The 24,520-nt window shown below is 38.6% G+C and overlaps 1 protein-coding gene across 1 annotated transcript in view; it reads left to right on the forward strand.

Moving 5' to 3' along the window:
* Positions 1 to 24,520, forward strand: part of LOC144522719 (protein unc-13 homolog C-like) — a 117,033-nt gene that overhangs the window by 24,074 nt on the left and 68,439 nt on the right. Inside the window, exons 7-14 of the mRNA XM_078258019.1 lie at positions 690 to 909; positions 1,746 to 1,973; positions 4,760 to 4,901; positions 6,798 to 6,967; positions 9,686 to 9,801; positions 10,116 to 10,279; positions 18,373 to 18,529; positions 18,990 to 19,058. Coding sequence (XP_078114145.1) covers positions 690 to 909; positions 1,746 to 1,973; positions 4,760 to 4,901; positions 6,798 to 6,967; positions 9,686 to 9,801; positions 10,116 to 10,279; positions 18,373 to 18,529; positions 18,990 to 19,058 — 1,266 coding nt within the window. The remainder of the gene's footprint in view (positions 1 to 689; positions 910 to 1,745; positions 1,974 to 4,759; positions 4,902 to 6,797; positions 6,968 to 9,685; positions 9,802 to 10,115; positions 10,280 to 18,372; positions 18,530 to 18,989; positions 19,059 to 24,520) is intronic.

The raw sequence follows: 24,520 nt of genomic DNA on the forward strand, positions 1-24,520 counted from the left end.
GGCTTCTGTTATATAGCAATCAGACTGGACAGGCCTCTAGTAGACTTTAGTATTTGGTCTGTGGGAGCTTTAGTCAGTAAATCACTCAATGTGAACAAAGCCTGTGGGCTAAGGATGCTGTTAATCTGAGCTAATGAGATATAAGACTTACTCTCATATGGCTGACCTCTCCATTGATGATAAGGTCATCAGAAAAGGATCAACAAAGCCTCCTACATGTTATCTCTTGGAATCATGTCATCAGGTAGATCACTTTCTCAAACAAATGAAGTTGAAGAATGCTTCAGTACTGATGAATGGTAGCTGCAGTTGAGCCAATTTATACAATTGCCAAGATTACTTTAATGCAGATGTGTATTGTACTTTTCATGCAACTTAGACTGTAGATCAGTTTCAATTACGGCTGCTGAAGCTGTTTCGTGAAACTTCTAAATTTTGTCTAAAACTTTGTGTGATCATCTCAGGCTATTGTGGTCATTCAGCAGGTGCAAAAGTAATCCTCTTTTTTTTTTAGTACTGATCTCAAGATGTACAGTATTGAACAAAACAACAATTTAAGTACAACGTTGTTTTTATTAACTTATGAAGTTGTTATTTTCTCTAGCTCATGGTGCCATGAGTCAGCCATGCCTCTTCTCTTTCTTGCATCCCCATATTTTACTTTCTCAATGCATTTTCTTTCTTTTCAGAAACTACATGTCTTCAAGAAGACTCTCCAGGCCTTGATCTACCCGATTTCATCCACAACACCCCATAACTTTGAGGTGTGGACAGCAACTGCGCCCACCTACTGCCATGAGTGTGAGGGGCTGCTGTGGGGCATCGCCCGTCAGGGCATGCGCTGCTCAGAGTGTGGTGTTAAATGCCATGAGAAGTGCCAGGACCTGCTCAATGCAGATTGTTTACAAAGTAAGGAAGTAAATTCATCCCATAATGCTTTGATGTACAATTTACAAATACTTTGAAACACATAGGCATGTGCTCATAAACATGTCTTTGTGTGTGTGTTTGTGTGTGTGTGTGTGTGTCTGTCGTGTAATACATATTCCATATCCCCTTGCGCTTATTACTGACATGGTGCATTTAAACCGCTCACTGACACACATTACAGTCTACAATCAGCTTTCTCAATCAGGCACACTCCTGTTGTTATGGTGTAGTCAAATAGGAACAATGTGACATGCAAGCTTCAGGATGATGCTCACGGCAATCCTCACACACTCTAAGTGGATTAGCTACACCCGGGCCATTATATAACTCAATGTTTTATACTAGCATAACAATGTTTTATAGTTCACTGTTCACACTGCAATTCATTTTTTTATCACATTTCAATCTGCACTCATGAACACACTCTAGATACATGATAGTGTGATCAGATAATTGCCTTTATGTCTTACAGACACACATTCACATGAATAAACACATACAGTATTATCCAATATTAATGTGTGAATTTGTAATTTCCTATTCTTCACACGCTCACACAGTCAGAGTCATAGTGGCACACATTACATAGGTTTCTAGATGGTGTAACACGGTACTGTACAATCTTGCAGTATTTAGGAGAAAATAAATCTAACCATAGTTATTTAAAAAAATAAGACTGGGAGAAAGGTGGTGAATACATATGAAAGATACCCACTGTACTGGGATTGTTGTACTGGGAATTTCTCTCCCAGTTCCTGGTTATTAAATATGCAGACTACTGAGCCAAAACACTGTAACTTTTGGCTTGTTTTTAGGGGCAGTGGAAAAGAGCTCCAAGCATGGGGCAGAGGACAAGACCCAGAATATCATTATGGCTATGAAGGAGCGCATGAAGATAAGGGAGAAGAACACTCCTGAAGTATTTGAGGTGATCCAGGAGATGTTCCACGTCTCCAAAGAAGACTTCACCAGTCATCTGAAAACAGCCAAGCAGGCTGTTCTGGATGGGACCTCCAAGTGGTCTGCCAAAATCAGCATCACAGGTTAGCTTGTAATTATAATGGAAAGCTCATTCTTCAAACCATCAACTAAAATAATACATTTTACCAGGCTAGAATCTGTCAGTTATGACATGGAGTTTTTATTAGCTCTCATTTACACATTAACCATCAATCAACTGAATAGTTATAAATCCTTTTTAACTAGTAATGTCCTGATATTGCTGCAGGTTACCCATGACCCATAACCCTTTGCTCAGTCCTCCAATACAAAATCAATAAAACTGCCATTACAAGTCAGGCTGATCTCAAATGACAAACATTGTTATTCTAATTAGTATTTACTTGTTATTAACCTTAACATGTTGGTCATTAACCTCTGACACTAAACCACAATCAGCAATGCATATTTAATTAGAAATAGAAATAAAAATGGATTAGGTATTTTGGGGAGAAGTAATTTGTTGATAATGCGGTGAAGGTTATTAATGCATCACTGCTTTGTGGACAATAATTGATGATTTTTCTTTTCATGTAGAGACTTTGAAACCAGGATATTCATCTACTATTTACTCTACTCGACTCATATACCTAAACACATCAATTTTGAATAGCAGCTCAGTCTGTGACATGCAGCTCTGATGAAAACAAGAAACAAGTTGAGCAGTGGGAAAGCTTATCAGGTTGTAACAATGCTTGCCCAATGTTAAACAGTGGCAAAGTAAATACAAAGAATCTAAGAGGCTGTAATTAAGAGGCAGCTTATAGAGATGACTTATTATAGTGGAAGAGTACTTGCTGCAACTGACCGATCATGTTTTTTTGGAGGTCACCGGCATGCTGATTTGTATTTGTATTATGATGGTGTATTTTGGAAATGAACCCCCCCCCCCACAGCTACACTTCAATCTCCTGAGTGCAGTTTGACTATACAGGACTTTACAGCACATTCAGAAGGAAAATTACTATTTTTTGCATATATTTATCTCTTTTTTGGGGCAGTACTAGTTTTTTGGGTTACATAATGGCTAGGTGCATTCACTCAGATTGAACAGAAAATGTTCACGTGTTCTTCCTTTTCTTACCTAACCTCTGTTGTTTTTGTTTACTATCCCTCTTAGTGAAAGGGAATATTTAAAACCCATGTCCATATTTCAGTCTAATTTTCGTCACTATATTTCACACCCTGTTTGATTACATAACCTCTGTTTATCCCTAATTCTGAAAACCGTGAACCTATAAAAGAATCATCATCTTTGAAGTTAAAATGCTCTTCTTTCATTTCAATACTTAATTTACATACACATCACTTAAGCATTGGATTTTTATTTAATTCCAAGTTAACTGGCAGAAAGAAGGCCAGGAAGTTAGCTTTGTAACCTCAACCCCGGACTCCAATCCATATCTGTGGTAACTGTGCCAGGCCCAGCTCATTTATTGCTCACCTTGCATTTCTTGCAGTGTCAATATACTGGAGAGAAATAGAAACTGAGAGGGAGGGAGAAAAAAATGAGAGGGGGACAGAAAGGATGGGAATAGCGAGAAAGAGGACTGTAAGAGAGGAACAGTAGCAGAAAAACAAGAGAGAGAGGAAAAAGGGGGAGTGTGAGAGAGATTGAAAAGATCCAGGGTTGCCAGGGTCAATTTCCCAGGGGCTCATTTAACGTCTCATTTTAAAATGTAGTTATAGAGTTGTTGTTTATTTGTCATTCATTAGATAAATATTGACTGGCATTGACTCTGTAGCACTCTCACAGCGACCATGAGATATTCCAGGTTTCCGGCTAAATGTGCACATTACGAGGTCTGGCAATGACTATAAACCTTGATCAGACATACTTATAATCGGCTAATTAGAAAATCTGCTACTGTACCTGCACATGCCCTGATCACATCATTCTCAAACAATACTATTTTTCTTTCATATATATATATATATATATAACAGGCAGTCATGTAAACTTGGTTTCAATTCTTTAAAAGTTATTTCCAGCTTTGAATTCTAATCAGCAGATTCAGTACTGTATTGAAATGCTATTAAACCCCTTGGACCCCTCTTTTATTGCAAGAGGCATTTGATTTTCAGTACTCATGGAGCAAGTGGGCCGTGGCACTTTTAGCTTTATATCCTTCCTACCAACACTTGTCAGCATTGAGCTGAGGGATATATGTGTACACTGAATTATTTAGACTGTCACTTATGCATATTTAATGCCCCTAGTGTCCTTTTTCCCTTTTATGGCGCTGTGAAATACTACTGTCTCTCCTTCTCTGCACCTTCCTGTGATATTCTGAATCTATCTTGTAGCAGTGGGCAAACACACAGGGGTGGACTCTACCTATAGCCTGGATGTTGGAATAGATAAATCATAGATACACTTAACACTTCACATAAACACAAAAATATGAATAATGGCTGCTGTCAATGAACCAAAGAGATGCTTAGTTGCCTCAGCTTTTGGCATGTGCACAAAGTTGTTGTAGGCGGTGGAGGCAGTAACAAGGCCTTGATTCTTAAGTTGATGCTATAGAATCAAATAAATAAAAAACTGACTAGTAGGCACTAAAATAAAATACATAGAGTTTGATTCCATGACTGGAATTGAGAGTCTGCTGTAAAACCTCACCCAACAGACCAATTTACTGTTTTTGCCTTCCAAAATAATATGCCCCCAAGAATTGAGTGAATTTCTTATAATATATAATATCAGTAATGTTGTAATTAAGTTCAGGACGAGTAAGCTTCTATCTATAAAATCAAAAACCTTAAAATGGTCAGATATGTTGCTTGTGGTACATATAACTCTTTTCCAACCCTGTCTTGTCTCCAGTCATGAGTGCACAGGGCTTGCAGGCCAAAGATAAAACTGGCTCCAGCGATCCGTACGTCACCGTTCAGGTGGGCAAGACCAAACGCAGGACAAAGACCATCTTCGGGAACCTCAACCCAGTCTGGGATGAGAAATTCTACTTGTGAGTGCTCTCTATTAATCTGCCCTCTGTCCAACCAGATAATTCCCACTAAGATTACAAATCATCTGTTCAAGGGAATGTGAAGGGATTAGTGAATACGTCAAAGTAAAATGACTGGCTCTGACGTAATAGCTTGGGAAATTACTATCAGTTATGACATGTTACTCATGAGCTGCACTGCAGAGATTTTTGAGATGCAGACAGCTAAACACGTCTTTACTATGGCATCCATCAGTGTAGACAACACAGGTCTCAACCTTGTTTCCATAACACAATAAATCATTTTGTGCTTAATGCTTTAGTAGTGCGTGGCTTCTCATTCAGTATGAGCTCTCCATAGTGCTGTGCTGACCAGACTATTTACCTTAGCCCATATAGGTATGCAATAACAGAAATATCAACACTCAATTAACTTGTTACGTCTCTGCCACAATCTTATCCAAACAAAAAAAGATTTTTTTCATACAAATGTTCTGCCTCTGTACATCTGTTGTGAAGTGCCTCAAACTAGAAAAATTATGTCCAGGAACACAACTCAAAGAGTCAGAGACGAATGAAGACCAAAACCAATGAATAGATAATAACTAGAAATAAACTATTTATATTATGCCGAACACACAATGTGAGCCAGACCAGTTCAGCAAATATAGAAGAGAGAAACACGAGCCGCATGTGCGCCACTCACGCGTCCAGCAGATTTGAACATATTTGTAGACTGCCTACTGTTAGCAGTTAGTTAGCTGCACCGCTCACGCAATGCATACTTGCTGTTTGCAAAACAACTACCACTCTTTACAGCAAGGAAACCCACTACATAACCTACTGTCACCAAGCAAACTTCAATTTCAGATACTATATACCAAAACAAAGCACTAACACCAGATGATACTGTACAGGGTTTCACAGCAGTGGTTGTTCCTTGACAGCCTGATAGCAGCCATATTTTTCTTCCTGTCATTTATTTGCTGTGTGAGATGGTTGAGATCAATATCACAACATTAATAGGGTATAGTTGATTAATAGTAATAATAATAATAATAATAATAATGATACGTAAACATAATTAGAGTACTATTTTGTATGTACTACTGAGATTTTCTGTATGTGTGTACTTGTGTTTGCATGTCCCTATGCCAGTTACATAAAGACAAGGCTCCACACCTGTAATGAGACTCCAGTGGTGGCTGTGATAAAAATCTTTTACATTACTACAGGGATGTAGATTAATAGAGTGATACATTACTGTGTGCTAGTGGAGCAGCAGCAGCCAGTGCTTCCCCCGGAACGGGATTAGTTAAAAACCACTGCAGATACTGTTTCTCTGGCTGTCGCACCCAAGATGTCATTAGAACAAACTGTAATCTGTCGGTTTTAATTCCAGAGTTGAGTCAACAGTCCGACCCCATCTAAAGCTAAGTGCTTTGGCCACCTCTGTTCTATTTAGCAGAGTCATTATTCTGAAACGTCTGTCAGCTGCACTGATACAAAGAAGACCAACAAGACGGACAGAAAGCTTTTACAAATAAATAATCCTTGCTACTGTATGAATGCTATACAGTTGTTCTTGTGAAACATTCAAAACTTCTCTGATGATATTTGCCTGCATTGGGAGTAAAAATATAGAGATGCAGAGTAAAGGTCATGCGATGTCTTGGGTTAATTCTTCCTTCCAGGTACACACATTCTCTCATTTGAATTCAGGCAAGAATTGTTCTCCATACGTTACTTAGAAAGGGGTCAGGGAGGTTTTTGAACTTGTATTTATACTTGAATTGACTGTTGTTCTGCTCCAATGACTACCTCAACCTGTTGAGCTGTCACTAAATATGCTGTGGCTGTTATTGTTCATGTTGTTGAGATTGTTGTGACCTGGCATAATCATCTTCCAAATCGCAGTGAATGTCACAATGCCACTGACCGCATCAAGGTGCGTGTGTGGGATGAGGATGATGACATCAAATCACGGGTGAAGCAGCATTTCAAGCGCGAGTCAGACGATTTCCTGGGCCAGACCATCATTGAGGTTCGCACTCTCAGTGGAGAGATGGACGTTTGGTACAATCTAGGTATGTTACCCATTTGATTAACTTAGAATAACGATGGCAGTTATCATGGCACTCATCTAGCTAAAATGTGTACTTTAGATTTTTTGTTTTATATACAATACAACAGGTGTGATACCTGAGTTTTGGGAATGATACCAAAACCTTTTGCCACTTTACAAAAAGTAGATAAACCTCTCAAATATCTAATATTGTGTGCATGCAAGCACCCGCACAAGAGTTTTACTTGATTGGCAAAACTAGAAATAAAAAAAAAGAAAGAAAAGAAATTGCTCTCATAATTTCTCGGCCTCGGTATGCTTGTTTTGTATTTTTCGGTGCGCACCTGAGTGCGATTGCTGCATCCACACCTGCCCAAACCAACCGTACCAGCGGGGCAAACAAATTCTAGTGTGATTCAACCAAAGTAAATGAGGCAGGTGTGAAATGCCCCCTCATTGTCTTTCTATGTTCTTCTCTGTGTTGTTTTCTTTGTCTTTGTAACTCAATGTCATTGTGATTGAGGGCTGCCCCTCAATGATCTCTCGAGTATAAAAGGTTTAATGAATGTCTTTGCTTGTTTTATCTGACAAAACAGCAAACTGGAACCAGAAAATGTTTGCCATGTATGACATAATGCCAATTCATTTTCTGTCAATTGAGTTGACTAAGTGATTAATTGACTGATCGTTGCAGCCCTATTTAACAGTTTCCAATTAGGGTGTTTTGGACACATTAGGGTCGGTACCAAAAAAAGTGTTGTGTTTTTATGCCCAGCTCTAATTACCATTATTAGGGACTTAGCAGCCGTACCTACTACTAGGGCTGGGCGATATGGAGAAAATCAAATATCACGATATTTTTGACCAAATACCTCGATATCGATACCACAACGATATCGTAGGGTTGACTATCGGTGCTTTCACAAAATATTTACACAATGAGATTTTTGATAAATAATCATCAGTAATGTGGATATAATGACTAAGTGGGTAAAGGCAAATAATAGAACAGTTACAACAGTCTGGTAAGTTCAGAAAATGACATCACTTAACTGCAGCCTTTAAAACCAGGAAAAGATAACACTTATGCCATATTACGATATCCAAAATCTAAGACGATATCTTGTCTCATATCACGATATCGATATAATATTGATATATATCGCCCAGCTCTACCTACTACTTTGGCAACCAGTTGGAATGTTTCTGGAACACTGTAGCCATCCCTTCAACCATATATATATATGTATATATATATATATACCATGGACATTTACATTTAAACTCTTCACATCTTCCTCTACACATTTCCGTTGTACTGTAGCCATTAAACAGGATATGAGGATAAATGTATGGTCCAATAACGTGTGGTCCAATTGAGATCACCATTACCATCCATGTACCAACAAGCCACAGAGACCTGTGGTTCAGTTTGGGTGCTGATGCTGTTGATACAGGGTCTTAAACTGTTTCCGCTCTCTTACATCACTGGGTTTTTTTTATGTTGCATGAGGTTGAATGGCAGCATAATGGGAACTCCCACTTCTGTTCAAGTATTATGACTGGTGGGTGCTGTCTTTGTTTGCCTCTCTAGCTAAAAGGAAGCAATTTGTGGTAATTTTGACCCCTGACCACTGCTGCTGCTCTGTGCCTTTTTAAATGTCCACAATAAATGTTTAAACAGGCCTTTGCTGGTGTGGGTGTCCACCCATCCAGCTGCTCTCCTCTCTAAGCCTCTTCAGCTCCTCTTCAATGTGTGCTTTTGTGTTTACAGTGCTAGTCTCTGTCACTTTGTCACGTTATTATTTTTCTCTTGTCTGTCTCTTGACCCACTGACTGAAATTTTCACTCATTTGATACTGTAGAGATGAATTGTATATAAGAGCGCAGAGGGGGGCAGTTTAAAGTTAACTTACTAATTTAAATGTGTATGCCTGCGTCTTTGTGTCTTTGTGTGTGTGTCTGTGTGTGGCTTTATGTGAGCATGCAAGCAACACCGTGCATATGCATATACTGTACAGTATGTGTGTTGATATTTGCATGCACAAAATAAACTTAATTCCCCCAAACTTACAGCCCACCAAAGCCAGTTGCAAATGCAAGTGTAATGTCATACATTAAAACGGCATTGCTGGGTGTGTGATGAGATGTTATTCATGTTTTACAGGACATGATATCATGCCATTAATGTTAATTGCCATTAATGTTGTGTGTTTTATATGATGTCATTAATGTTTTTTGTTTTTCATCTTTAGTGTTTTATATGTCACTCTGTTACAGTGTGGTCAAGGACAACCATACCAACGTGGACAATTCTGTTTATTGAATTAAAGGTCTTTCATTGACTGGGAATCCATCCTATGTGCTGGAGCTTTTCTCTATTTAACTGTATGGAACAAAACCTTTAGAAAATGTGAGAACATTTTGAATGCCAAACTAGTGATGTACAATTTAGAGAGCTGTGCAGAGACAGAACAAGAGATTGGCAGTCTCAGCAGGTCTTCTTAGTGCATAGCAACTGTACTGTATTGGGATAAAGAAAACAGAGATGCTACTGTTTGTTTTAGAATCGAGATTGTGGAGTTTGAAAAGCGAGCAAAAACCTTGCTTTAATATAATAGTTACCGTGGATTTAGGGAGGCACATGTTGGCTAACCTTCCTAAGCGGTGGCTTGTAATTGATAGTTACTTTTCAGTTAATTTCCAGTTATGTCTAACCGAGTGTTGTTGTGTGTTGCAGATAAAAGGACTGACAAGTCTGCAGTATCTGGTGCCATCAGACTTAAGATCAGCGTGGAGATGAAAGGGGAGGAGAATGTGGTTCCTCCTCACGGCCAGTACACCTGTTTACATGAGGTAACCCTCATTAGGTGATTCATCGTTAGGTAAAATTTGTTCTTAACTCCAATCATTAACTTTTGGGAGCAACGCATTAAGTTTTCAAAGACAGGTACTAAAGAAAACATATTTTGTATTTGTTGTGATTACACCGGAAAGCAACCTAACAGGATTTCTCAACAATCAATAGTTACAGCATTGTAAAAAAAAGATTTGTCCAGCTTTGATAAGGGTCTTCATTTGTTGGTGTACGCCATCTCTTTTATTATTTGTTGTGACACTGTGCTCCATCACCGTAACCTGTTCTGTTTTATCTCCCGTGCCACTCACAGAACCTGTTCCACTACCTGACCGAGGTGAAGAACAGCGGGGTGGTGAAGATCCCGCAGGTGAAAGGGGACGAGGCGTGGAAGGTCTACTTTGACGACGTGTCTCAGGAGATAGTGGATGAGTTTGCCATGAGATACGGAGTGGAGTCCATCTATCAGGCTATGACGTGAGTACCACCCTGATCTATGGCCTTTTACCTCACCAATCTGTCATTGTCTCATTCGGCAGAGTGGAGGAGAGAAGGAGATAGAGAAGTAGAGCAGAAGGAGAAGAGGAGTAGTAAAGATGTCTCAGCAGAATCAGAGCTTTGGAGGACTATCGAGCTCTTAAGTTTGATTGATTAATTGGTCTCCTGGAAAAACTCCCAACCTGCCTTGGTCACATTGATCATGGACACACATAAACAGTCTCGTTTCCCTCTCTCTCTGTCTCTCTCTGATCCTCTGTGACCCTGTCCATCCATAAATGTCTCTTTCCCACACACATGCAAAGACCCACCATCTGAAACATTAAAATCATTGAATACTAATCAAGGTCATGCAATGCCATGTCACTTTGTGCAGTGTTGATGCAATGGTTACCACTGTAGAAGTCTGCATCATGCATCTAAACTTAAGTACGTATCTATCTTCCAGTGCACTAGTGACACTAGTTTTTCTTTGTCTCTATACAGAGACATTGACATTAGACATTGATTGCCAGATTTACTAAGTCCTGTGCACTTAACTTCAGATGCAGTGTTTCCCATATATTATATTTTTTATGAGGCCTATTGAAATAGATTTCCCCCCATCCAAAAGGATTGTGCATTTATTATTTTTTTCTTTCAAAACTCGTTCTGGTACATACTGTTTAAACTGTGTTGACTGAAAAGAATATTGCTTTTACAATATTTGTCCACTGTTCAACACCAGACAAAGAGGATACGAGCAGTTGTGGCTGTGTGGTCATTAAACTTGAGCTTCAAACTGACTCAAGTCATGAACTACAGCAACAGCAATCCTTACTTGGAACTCATTGGAGACATCAGACACCATCTACACCATCATTGTACTCTGGTCTGAACTTCTATCAGGGTTATTTATCTTACTTTCAATACTTTTTACAAGTTATATGGGTATGTAGGGATGTAAACAAATATATATTCAGATTTGCACAGATAATGTGCTCTGAGGAAATATGCTCAACTGTCACAGTTGGTTATGCAGGAGAACAGGGATAGAATCCAAATGCAGACAGTTGGATGTAGCAGGATGAATTCAGCGATTTATTGTGTATGGCTTACAGGCAGAGTCCAAATGGCAGACCGCTAACAGGCAGCGACTGTCGTTAACTGTCAGACAGAACACAGCATTACAGTACAACTATGATGAACTGACAACGGAACAAAGGAAGTGGACCAGTATATGTGGATAGTGGTTGACGAGGGAATGAGAGGTAGGTGATTAGATGGGGAAGGCCAGGCAAAGCTGATTGGTAAAGTGGGGACAGGTGTGTGGATTGGTGTGGCAGTCAGATGATGTGGAAAGGAGGAAAAGTCTGGTGGATGGAAGGAAAATGCCATAGGGCATGTGGCTGGAGAGGAGGGACAGAGAGACAGCTGTTAAGAGTAATGTGTGCAACTGGTTAGAGAGCTCTCACTTGCACCTAAATGTGTCCAAGACTGTGTGCATGTATTTTTCAAAAAGGGTAAATAAGTCTGACACAGACCCCAATACTTAGGGAGAAAAGGCTTGAAGTAGTTCAAGAGTTTACATATCTAGGTGTGATATTGGACTCACAACTGAACTTCAAGCAGCACATAAAAAAAACTGTGAACAAAATGAAATTGAACTTGTACAATTTTAGCTATATTAGAAACAATCTAAATTTTGAATCGGCTAGGCTATACTTTGATGCAATGATCATGTCTCACATGACCTATTGCATAACTAGTTTGGCCTTAGAACATATAAACAACCTATAAAAGTTTTAGATAGAAAATCTAAAATGTACCATCACTGTCAGATTTAGAAGAAGAAACTTGAAGTGTTAGTGAAATACATTGATTCTATATTAGTTAAAATCCTTCATGGTCTAGCTCCACCTCCTTTACAGGAATACATAAAAAAGAACTCAAACAGCTTTAGGCTCAAGATTCGTTTCAAAATCGATTTTCGATTCAAAAACGTTTCTCAAATAAAAAAACAAAACAATTCACGGGTGCCCGGATAGCTCAGTTGGTAGAGTGGGCGCCCATATATTAGAGGTTTACTCCTTGATGCAGTGGGCCCAGGTTCAACTCCAACCTGCAGCCCTTTGCTGCATGTCATTCCCCCCCTCTCTCTCCCCTTTCATGTCTTCTGCTGTCCTAAAGGCTGAAAATGCCCAAAAACTGAATAGATTTTTGGAATTCTATGATTTGATTTTGAATCGGTAGAGCTTGAATCGTGATACGAATGTGAATCGATTGCTTTGCACACCCCTACTCCAGAGGTAACTGCACTGTTCCCTTTAGGAGAAGTGCATTTGGCCAGGCTATTTTTTCCTTTAGAGCAACCACTACCTGGAACTCTATACCAAGACACGCAACACGTGAATTATCAACTCTCACCTCATTTTCCAAACAGTTTAAATAATGGCTACTGCAAAATCAAACCTGTTGTCATTAGCTGGGATGATCTGTAATTTGTCCTCTGTTGTTTTATTGTGATGTTTTACTCTGATTTGTTTTATTTATTTAACTTAACTTATAGGGACCATCAAACGGTCAGGGACTAAGGATGGAAATTAGCCTTTGGCTATAATCCTGTATATTAACATTCTTTGAAATGTTCATTAATATACACTGTCCCTTTTTGAAATAAATAAACTTAAAAAGACTGGCACAGGGCTGCGATATATTTCCCAGCCCTGTGCCAGTCGTGATTTGAGACTAGATATCGTAATATGGCATAAGTGTTGTCTTTTCCTGGTTTTACAGGCTGCATTACAGTAAAGTGATGTAATTTTTTGACAGGACGGCTCTAGCTGTTCTATTATTTGCCTTTACTCACTTAGTCATTTTATCCACATTATTGATGATTGTATATCTAAAATCTCATTGTGAAAATATCTTGTGAAAGCACCAGTTGTCAACCCTACAATATAGTCGCAATTGACATTGAGGTATGTGGTCAAGAATATCGTGATATCTGATTTTCTCCATATTGCCCAGCCCTAGTGACACACAACATTTGAATTGTTGCTATAATAATTATTGACCCCCCCAACACCGTCATAGATACTTCAGACCAACCTCATATTCATCTGGACATCCGCCCATTAATTCCTAATGCAATTATGACTTGTAATTTGCTACCATTAAACAGTCACACAGTGTAGAGAATTTCAGTAAAATTACGCTTTATTATTTGATTAATTTAGGTACATGGTTGAAATATTGTGTTGTAAATGTTATTTTGTGGGTGGCTAAACACAGAGAATGAAGCAATCTTTGGTAGAAGCCCTGCCAACTTATGGTAGTAATCCAAATACAGATATTTATGTGAAATAAACCGATACAGACAGTAGCTTTGGATTACGCCCCTTATCTCTTGTTAGAATCTGAATCAGAAAAGGATTTATTGCCAAGTAAGTACAACAAGGAATTTGCCTTGGTGGTTGGTGCATACATAAACAAACATATTAAACATTAATATGAAATAAATAATAAATACAGGAACAAACAAAATAGCTGTTTAACAAAAGAGGCTGAATTGTTTAGTGCAGAATGTGCTAAAATATATAGTATGCAATAGGCAGGTGTATGGAGGACAGAACATGACTTAAGTCTTAATAAATAAATGCATAACTAAATATATAAACAAATACAGGAATAAATAAATAAACACAGATATAAATAAATATGCAATAATAAATGAATAAATAAATACATGTCGAAATAAATGTATGAATAAATAAATAAAAGAATACATAAAAGAATAAATAAATAAATTAATGCTTTAAATGTATTTCTACATTTTTGCCCACCTACATTATTTATTTCTGTATTTCTGTGTCCATATGTTAATGATGTAGGAGGTCCTAACCTCAGTTTAAAGCATGATTGGCTACAGCAGGAGTGAGCTCAATTCGGGTCTACTACGTTTGCCTTACGGTGAGACCATAGACTGCGTCTGCTCTGAGCACATCTCCCTACCTCTCTCTCTCTCTCTCTCTCTCTCTCTCTCTCTCTCTCTCTCTTTCTTTCTCTCTCTCTCTTTTTCACACTGTCTGTTTCAACTGATGTCATCATTATGTCAAATTTAGCTAAAAAAAGACACATTTATTGACAGTAAGCAAATATCAATAAAAGAGGATTGATCCCTGGTCGGAACTTCTAGTTGTAGGCCTAATTAAGGGCATTTTACATCCTGCAGCAGATCTGCCATCGCACTGCTGGTCGTAGCCATTATGCTAACTAGAGCTGGTTTTCATACATCTTTATCACACAGGGAGGAAGATTCGCTAGGGATCGGGGATCATTTGCTTTTGTCTAGCTCATTAACATATGGACACAGAAATACTGAAATAAATAAATGTAGGTGAACAAAAATGTAAACATATATTTAAAGCATTTATTTATTTATTCTTTTCTTCATTTATTAATACATTTATTTATTTATTTCAGCATTTATTTATTTATTTATTTATTTCTGTATTTATTTATTTTTTCCTGTATATGTTATGTTTGTGAATTTATTTATTTAGACTTAAGTCATGTTCTGTCCTCCATACAGGTGTATAGTCCAGGATGTAGATTAATGCAAAGTGTAGTGAACAGGGGTGGGGGGGTTAAGAGTCAATGTCAGTGGGGGTCCGGGGCCTTGTTAATAAGGCTGACTGCAGGTTTTGATCCTGATGGACAACCTCTGATGGACAACCTCCTGCCAGAGGGGAGGGTTTCATTGTTTGCGTATGACTTTTATTTGCATTTAATTTATTCAGTGAGTAATAATGAGTTAATGAGTTTCTGCAGAATCACCACATCGTGATTTTAGTCTGAGTTGCTGTTTAAAAATCTCAAATTGCATCACCAAGCTGCACCTTTTAAGTTCTCCTTCCTTTTCAGAATACACTTGTGCAGTCCCAGTAGCTGATTATGTAATTAGTTGCTGCCTTCGTAAATCAGATTCTAATTACACACAGATTGTGTTGGCTCACATTTGTCTTTCATGTCCAGAAATGTGGCCACATGCATCCCTGAGATGAAGCGACACTGAGAAATTGTGTTGCTTTTATGGTCTTGATATGATTTGGGTTTCTGTTGAGCCCTGTAAAGTTTGATTTTGCTGTTTCTAGGATTCTTCAACATTCCTCATTAACAGCCATTGTGTCTACATAAGTAAGGAGTGGAACTGCTACAATAACAACACATGTGTAGCGTTATATATGTGTCGGTGACACAGTTCATTGTTTTGGTGCTGCAAACTGGTGTGCAGATGCTACGTGACAGACTTTTGTGACAGGGCATTGCAGCATATGAGGGATTGTAGGGTTATTTAAGGGCAGACAAGTGAAGCAGTAAGTGGCGTATTGCCAGCTTTCTCAGGTTTGAGGCAATGCTTCAGGCTTGAACCTTGTTTAATGATGGCGTTTTTTTATATCATCGCTTATTATGCTTCATTTATGAAAGGCCCTACCTTTCTGTTTTCTTCATCTTAGAATCTTGACCCTCACATGCTCCACACAACAACTGCTAACATGCCCCTCCCTTATGTACGTTTTTCTTCATCTCACTCATCACCACTCCCTATCTCCCTCACTTCCCACCCTCCTGTTTCTCATCATCTTTTTCTAATTTCTCCCAGCCATCTGAAACCGTAAAATGATATGTGAGTGTGTGCCTCATCCGCTGGTAAAAACCAAGGCAGGGTAACACGAGGAGAAGCAACGTCTTCCTCTTGAAAATTGGCTCAGGAGATCCAGCTCTAAAAGCACCATGGGAATTCAGCGGATGCCATCACCACTCTCTTTGCATCACTCTCTTTGCTCTCCTAACCCCAAGTGCTCCTGGGTAATTCGGAGGCTGAAAGCAAAGTAATTAAATAGGCTTCCTGATGAGAACATGTTTGTGTTTCTATTTGTGAGTGTATGCACGTATGCATGTGTGTGCATGCTCTGAACTCAGGAGGGGGAGTAAATCTGTAATCACTACTCCACATAACGCAGTGCCTTTTCTAACACTTTGGCTTTATGAAGCAATGATTCACTGTGCAGGATGCTTTTAGTTTCAAAATAGTCACTTAACTTGTGATAAATAAAAATATTTATGAAAAAACAACATGTTGATTACACAAATGTCTAGGGCTGCACAATATAAGGAAAATATGTAATTGCGATTATTTTGACTGATATTGCGATTCACGATATTGGAGGGAATGATAATTTTTGTATTGTTATTCTTATTTTCATTGAAATATATATATATATATATAAAAGATTATAGTGTTATTTTTGCGAGAATATGTACCAAACAAAGATTTTTTCTTTAGTCTGTAGGATACGATTTGAAGGCTGTATTGTCTCTGCAGCACCACAATACTTAATTCAGAATGGTTTGACACATCACCTTTAACAAATGTTGCGCCCCCCCCCATTGCGATTTGGATATTACACTATTCCATATTGCGATTTCATTTTGCAGCCCTACAAATGTCCCCTAATATTATATAATATATATATAAAAATGCTTAGTTATATTACCTAACCACAAATTTCTGTCAACAGTATCTAAAAGTGATGGTGTGGATAATATCAATTTCCTTCTTTTTGTATTTTAAAGCAGTTTTATGTGGAATGTAGGCTAATGGTAATTTGAGTTTTGTTGATACAAAACTCAGCAGATGATAGTGAAATCAGTTTTTTTCATAGATATCAGAATGAACATTAAACAAATGCTATATGTCTAAAGCCCAGCTGGCTTTAAGCTCTCAGGCATGTTTACTGTAAAAAGCATCCAATGCATCCAGATGTTTGGTTGCTATGGGTCATGCCAGAGGCTGATAAAGAAGCCTTTGAGTATATTTTTGTCTGCTACATTAAAGTAAACATACAGATTATTGTGCACATACATTTTTTATATGTGGTATTGAATGTCGAATGTGGGAGCCATTCCACATGGCTTGTGAAGCAGCAGTATGAAGTGTTAAAAGAGAGTGTTAGAGATCCCTGCTCAAGCCAGGCCTCTCAGCCTCTAGCACTTAATTACTGCTGGGTAGTGCTGTTGCAGATGTGTGTCTGTGTGTGCGGGGAAAGAGAGAGAAACATCATCGCAAATCTGAAGTGATAATAAATGTGTCTGTCTCATTGTGTGTAGTTTAAACTTCCGGGAGTAAGGCGCTGGAGACAGGAAAAAAGGGAATACGATTTAACTAAACAGAAGACGGTTTGCAACAGTAAAAGGTCCCTGCTGTAGTCCCTCCCCTGGTATATATGACTTGTGTCATTTTAGTGCACTGTATTGAGGTTTACTTTGTGCTAGGTAGACATATGTGGATTCACCTCAGTGGAAAACACTTACGGCAAGTGCACGTACTGTGCTTGAGTTTGTCTCGGTTGTATTTGTTACAGAAACAAACAAGTTTAATGGTACACAGTAAAATGTAAAGTTCTCTGTTCTGTTCCCCTGATTATGATTACACCTCAGCCCCCACAGGACCCCTTGATTTACTACCAAACTTATTTGCTCCATCTATAACTTGGTAGCCATGTGTCCTTAATAGTATAGGTTATACAGCTGTGATTTATGACATAATTTGCTATATGTAGTCATTAAAGACACTTTTTACTACATGAACAGAGCAGTTAACTACTTATGCACTAACTCTACCACCAGAAGTAATTGTTTGGAACATAAAAAGTTGCTCTCTCTTCAGCAGTCAGAAGGTGAAAATAATGAAGAAATACTGTACTGCAATATTTCTGCTCACTGTGGTTTACTGTGGTTACTGTAAAGCAAGGTATGGGATACTTTCAGAGCTATATATTTCAAGGGCAATATTTCTTAACTGTTCTTAACTATGTTCTCTTTTAGCGCTGTTTAACTTTGTGGATATTGAAGATTGCTGAAGAGCATGGCTTGATCATTTTCTATGTCTGGAATTGAGTTGTTGATGTGGGGTCTCAAACTGTCTCAATTTGTTCATGTGATTGTCTATTGATTCTTGTTGTCCAAAAATGGCTACAGCACTGCTCCTTATGCTACGTAGAGTAAAAGCTGTTTCTTCTCCTCTGTAGGCACTTCTCCTGTCTGTCCGCCAAATACATGTGTCCCGGTGTGCCAGCAGTGATGAGCAACCTGCTTGCTAATATCAATGCCTACTTCGCCCACACCACCACCACCACCACAACCACTGCCTCCGCTTCTGACCGATTTGCTGCGTCTAACTTTGGTGTAAGTGCACCTATTGTTTAGTTTGAGTCTGACATCTGCAGACATTACTGCAGTGATGTATAGTAATATAGTGCTAAATGAAAATGTGGGTTCTATGGTCTCCAGTTAGACTTAAGTCACATCAATTGCTGTCTTATAGACTGATATTGAACCCTTTACATTGCATACATTTTTATTTAGAGTTATTTGTCTAAAGCAAGTTGTGCACTTGAAATCAACAAAATCTCAGGGGTTGCCAGATCTTTCCGATTTAACTTTTAATAAGCTAATGTTGTAAGGCATCACATAATATTTCCAGGCAGTAAGCCGAGTCTGGCAATATAGCTAAACCCTTAAATTTTGTTCCAGAAAGTAAAAATGAATCACTGCAGGCATAGCAATGCTAACGACCACACAGTGTAATAAATTGCTTTTGGTGTGGTGACACTGAACTGAATTGTGAAATTTTTCATCCTGACAGAGGGAGAAATTTGTCAAATTACTGGACCAGCTGCATAACTCACTGAGGATCGACCTCTCTAAATATCGCGTATGTATGAACTTTGCATGTGGTGTGTTAAACTGAAATCATGTTTGTCTCTGTGACTTTCTTCACTTCAAAAGAAGGATCATTTTTACAGTTTGCTGTTAAAGTTTAGACCCAAGTCCACATTAATAGTATATAGATAGACCAAGTTTTAACCGGACATTGTGTCTCTATTTTACACACTGTAGGAGAAATTCTCCTTTTCTGTAAAAATGCAGGTTGCCATTTAGTCTGTTTATTATTTGCATCCTTTAAAACTGGCTGTACTTTTGACAAAAGTGTTGCCATCTAAGGTACCTGCCACCTGGTTGATTTGATAGGCTTCAAGGTTGATTCAACTCTGTTTATAGTACACTGTGTGCTTACTATATCTGGCTTGGAGCAGCAATCCTTTTACACTTTGTTGTTGATGCCAAATGTGTGCCTGTTGCCCTCCAAATGTGGTTAACAACTGAATTCTCTTCTTTCTTGGACACAGTTCCATGTGTATTTTCTGCATAGGTGTATAAGGCAAGGTAAATGTCATTCTAGATGTGATGGTATGACATTTATTAATGTCACATGTGCCACACTCATGTTCACATAGTATGAACAACATATAGTATATGGCTTGAAGACTTTGTGGTTTTAAGAAGATTTGTGAAAAGTGTGAATTTAAAGCAGAAATCACACATAGATACATATAAACACAGACAGATCTCATGTCATACATTGTTGTTCAACAAAGACAAAAATGACTGAATCAAATGTTATTAATGGAATGATAAATTACTATTAAGTGTTTTTGCAGTTTTCAGCAGACTGTAGTCAGTGGTGTAGCCAGGCACATAAATATCAATAATCACCCTCCGGTGTTGAGGGGTCCATCAGCAGCTCAAGAAATAGTGGTCCTCATGGTCGAATAAATAGACTCTGTCGTGAGTGTATTCCACTCTGTCTGCCGTGGTGGTTCATGGATTGAGTGGTAATGGATTTAAGGTATTGGACACCTTGTAAACATCAACAACAGGGTTGGTAATGTTGAAAAGCTTGCAAGATTTAAAAGTAACATCTCCTTGGGGTTTGAATATTAATTAGAATGAGGAATGACATTTGAATGGTATTATATAGGAAGATTGACAGCTCTACTTCCCACATTGCCATGACGCAGAGCTGGATTTGAATCAGCAAAATATATCTTTAACCATGCATACTGTAGCAAAAACCAGGGTGATGCACAGGTGGTAGTAGAGAGAGGGAAGAACAGCTGAACTGCTGCAATGAAGCAAGATGGAGAGCAGGAATAGTAGGGGTGTGCATCAAGTCACGTCATTCGTATTGTGATTCAAGCTCTACCGATTCAAAATCGGTTTATAGAATTCCAAAAATCGATTCATTTTTTTTTTTTTTTTTTTGTTTTGTAATGGCGTGTATACTATTGTCCTGAAATGAGTTTAGCTCGCCATTCCCATAGATGGCGCTGCGTCAAATTCACACTGACGCCTGGGCACTCTGTTATAATCAAAAGAAGAACGAGTGCAGCAGAAGTAGTTTAGTCGGCGCAAAACAATGAAAGAATTATTCACCCTGCTCCATCCTCATTGAAGGCGAGAGTTTGGGCACATTTCGGCTTTTATAACCTTGAGGGGAAGATGGAACTTAATAGGAATCATGCTATATGCAGGCTTTGCAAAGCGAAAGTTAAGTATTTTGGAAACACCACAAACTTGAGAACTCACATGGTACGCCATCACCCGAAGATTAACATTAAAGACGTGGACGAACAACAACCTACAGTACCTAACATACCAGTCAACCAGCGCACTCTCTGTCAATGCTCTAAACTCCCACTGAACTCTGAATTAAAAGCTCTTTTTATTTAACAGTTTTATTTTATACTTGAATTAAATGTATTTGAAAGCTGGCCCATGCTTGGCACTTTGCAGTTTTTAGTTGCAAAAGTTTTTATTTTTGTATGAAGACATATAAAGTAATATCAAACTGCATTCAATTTGTTGTGTTTCTTTTCTTTTAAATTGTATGTATACTGCAGTCACATGGGAAAAGTAACTACATTTACATACTGTGAATCGTTTTTTTAATCGAGAATCATTTTTGAATCGAATCTTGAGCCTAAAAATCGATATTGAATCGAATCGTGACATTTTCTGAATCGTGCACCCCTAAGGAATAGCTAGTAGCTTTGTATCATACCTGTTACCTGTACAAGTCTTATTAGTTTTTGTTGATAGTGTGTTAAATCTACAGTATAGTCATATCTGAAGTCTTACTGGCTGTGTTGAATTGGACCGCATTATCAATTCAATTTCAATTCAATTTTATTTATAGTGTCAAATCATAACAGGAATTATCTCAGGACACTTTACAGATAGAGTAGGTCTAGACCACACTCTATAATTTACAAGGACCCAACAATTCCAGTGATTCCCCCAAGAGCATGCATGAATGCGTAACAATGGCAAGGAAAAACTCCCTTTTAGGAAGAAACCTCGGACAGACCCAGGCTCTTGGTAGGCAGTGTATGACGGTGCCGGTTGGGGGTATGATGAACCCGGTTGGGGGTGTGATTGTGGCTACACACCTTCCCCCGCCGGTCTAGGCTAACGCTGCGACTCATTACTCCCTAAGTATATGTAAGCTTTCTATGGGGAGAAGCAGAGATAGGGTGGGGGTGCGCCATGACTGTGGCTACACACCCACCCCCGCCGGTCTAGGCGAAAGCTGTAACTCCTCATACCCTAAATATAGTAAGCTTTCTATGAAGAGAAGCCGAGATAGGGAGGCGGTGCGTCATGACTGTGGCTACACATCTTCCCCCACCGGTCTAGGCGAACGCTGCAACTCCTCACTCCCTAACTATAAGCTTTATCGAAGAGGAGAGTTTTAAGTTTACTCTTAAAGGTGGTGACGGTGTCTGCCTCCCGAACCCAGACTGGGAGCTGGTTTCACAGGAGAGGAGCCTGATAACTAAATGCTCTGGCTCCCATTCTACTTTTAGAGACTCTAGGAACCACAAGTAATTCTGCATTCTGGGAGCGCAGTGCTCTAGTGGGACAATAAGGTACTATGAGCTCTTCAAGATATGATGGTGCTTGACCATTTAGAGCTTTGTAGGTCAGGAGAAGGATTTTAAATTCAATCCTGGATTTTACAGGAAGCCAATGCAGAGAAGCTAATATAGGAGAAATATGATCTCTTTTCTTAGTTCTTGTCAGAACACGCGCTTCAGCATTCTGGATCAGCTGGAGTCCTAAGAGTTTTATTTGAGCATCCTGATAATAGGGAATTACAATAGTCCAGCCTGGAAGTAACAAATGCATGGACTAGTTTTTCAGCATCGTTTTGAGACAGGATGTTCCTAATTTTGGCAATGTTACGCAGGTGAAAAAAGGCTGCTCTAGAGGTTTGTTTTAAGTGGGCGTTAAAGGATATATCCTGATCAAAAATAACTCCTAGATTTCTGACAGTAGTGCTGGAGGCCATGGCAATGCCATCTAGAGTAATTATATCTTGGGATAATGATGTTCGGAGGTGTTTAGGGCCCAGCACAATAATTTAATTTTGTTTGAGTTTAACATCAGGAAATTGTAGGTCGTCCATGATTTGATATCTCTAATGCATACTTGAAGTTTAGCTAACTGACTGGTTTCGTCTGTAACCAGTATAATTGGGTGTCATCCGCATAACAGTGAAAGTTAATTGAGTGTTTCCTAATAATATTGCCTAGCGGAAGCATATACAAGGAGAAAAGAATTGGTCCAAGCACTGAGCTTGGACTTGTGGAACGCCATGGCTTACTTTAGCGTACTTGGAGGATTTATCGTTGATATTGACAAATTGAGATTGATCAGAGAAATAGGACTTAAACCAGCTTAGTGTGATTCCTTTAATGCCAACTAAATGTTCCAGTCTCTGTAAAAGGATGGTATGGTCAATAGTGTGGAATGCAGCACTAAGATCTAATAAGACAAGTATGGAGACAAGTCCTTTGTCAGCAGCAATTAGAAGGTCGTTAGTAATTTTCACCAGTGCCGTCTCTGTGCTATGATGCTTTCTAAATCCTGACTGAAAGTCCTCAAATAGACTATTCCTATGTAAAAAGTCACATAACTGATTAGCGACTACTTTCTCAAGGATCTTGGAGAGAAAGGGAAGGTTAGATATAGGTCTATAGTTGGCTAAGACCGCAGGATCGAGGGTGGGTTTTTTCAGAAGAGGTTTTATCACAGCTACTTTAAATGACTGCAGTACATAACCTGTTAATAAAGACATATTGATCATATCTAGTAATGAAGTGTTAACCACAGATAACGCTTCTTTAAGTAGCCTCGTTGGGATGGGGTCTAATAGACAGGTAGATGGCTTTGAAGAGACCTTTAGCATTAATTGTAGAAGGTCTATAGGAAAAAAGCAGTCTAAGTATAGGTCAGGTCCTGTCGTTCTTTTTAGCATTCCTGCATTCAAAGGTGAACCGTTAGAAGTTAAGGGCAAAACGTGATGAATTCCATCCCTAATTGTTATAATTTTATCATTAAAGAAACTCATGAAATCGTCACTACTAAGAGCTAGGGGAATAGATGGCTCAGTAGAGCTGTGGCTGTCAGTCAGCCTGGCAACAGTGCTGAAAAGAAACCTTGGGTTGTTCTTATTTTCTTCTATCAATGATGAGTAATAGTCTGATCTGGCATTTCTGATGGCCTTCCTATATGTTTTCAAACTGTCTTGCCAATCTAAACAAGATTCTTCCAATTTGGTGGAACGCCATTTACTTTCAAGTTTTATTGTGAAATGTACTTCTAATATTTTGTCCACACCCACTTACACATATGCTGGGGAAATACAATTTCTATGTTAACGGGTGTAGTGGCGTTTCATCCCCCACTGAGTCGGTCACACTTATCGGTCTTTTTGTTTTACTGTATGATAGAGGTTCATTCACCATGGTCATTTGTTCTGTGATTGTCACTGAATGATGAGCAGCAGGCAACATCTGTTAGCAAGCTCCACTGTAATCCTGTATAAAGAGAATTTTCTGGTTGACCTGCCATATCTATGGCCATATGTCTTTGATGTAAACTGTTGAAAGTCACCATTTGATGCCACACTAGGCTACATGTGCCATTTGGCACAGTCTGGAACAACATGTTGTCTTTTTCTTGTTGTCTGCTCAGTGATAGATATACTGTACCTGCTTATTTGTGTAAAATACTCAAAGTAAAAAAGAAAATTATATTTTGTATAAAATGACACATAGCTTACTAAAATGAAATATACCTAAAAAGCTATATTAATTAAGAAAAATACAAAATTAAAATTAACAAAAATACATGAATAGCTTTTGATCACGTTTTTTAACCCCCTGCACACCTTATCAAATTACCTACCAATGAATATGAGTTATTTCAAAAGAACAATCAAAAACATTGTTACCCCTCCCTTACCCCAAAATAAATGAAGAAAAGGTC

Source organism: Sander vitreus, chromosome 1 (genome assembly GCF_031162955.1).
Source record: "Sander vitreus isolate 19-12246 chromosome 1, sanVit1, whole genome shotgun sequence".
NCBI classification, from domain to species: Eukaryota; Metazoa; Chordata; class Actinopteri; order Perciformes; family Percidae; genus Sander; species Sander vitreus.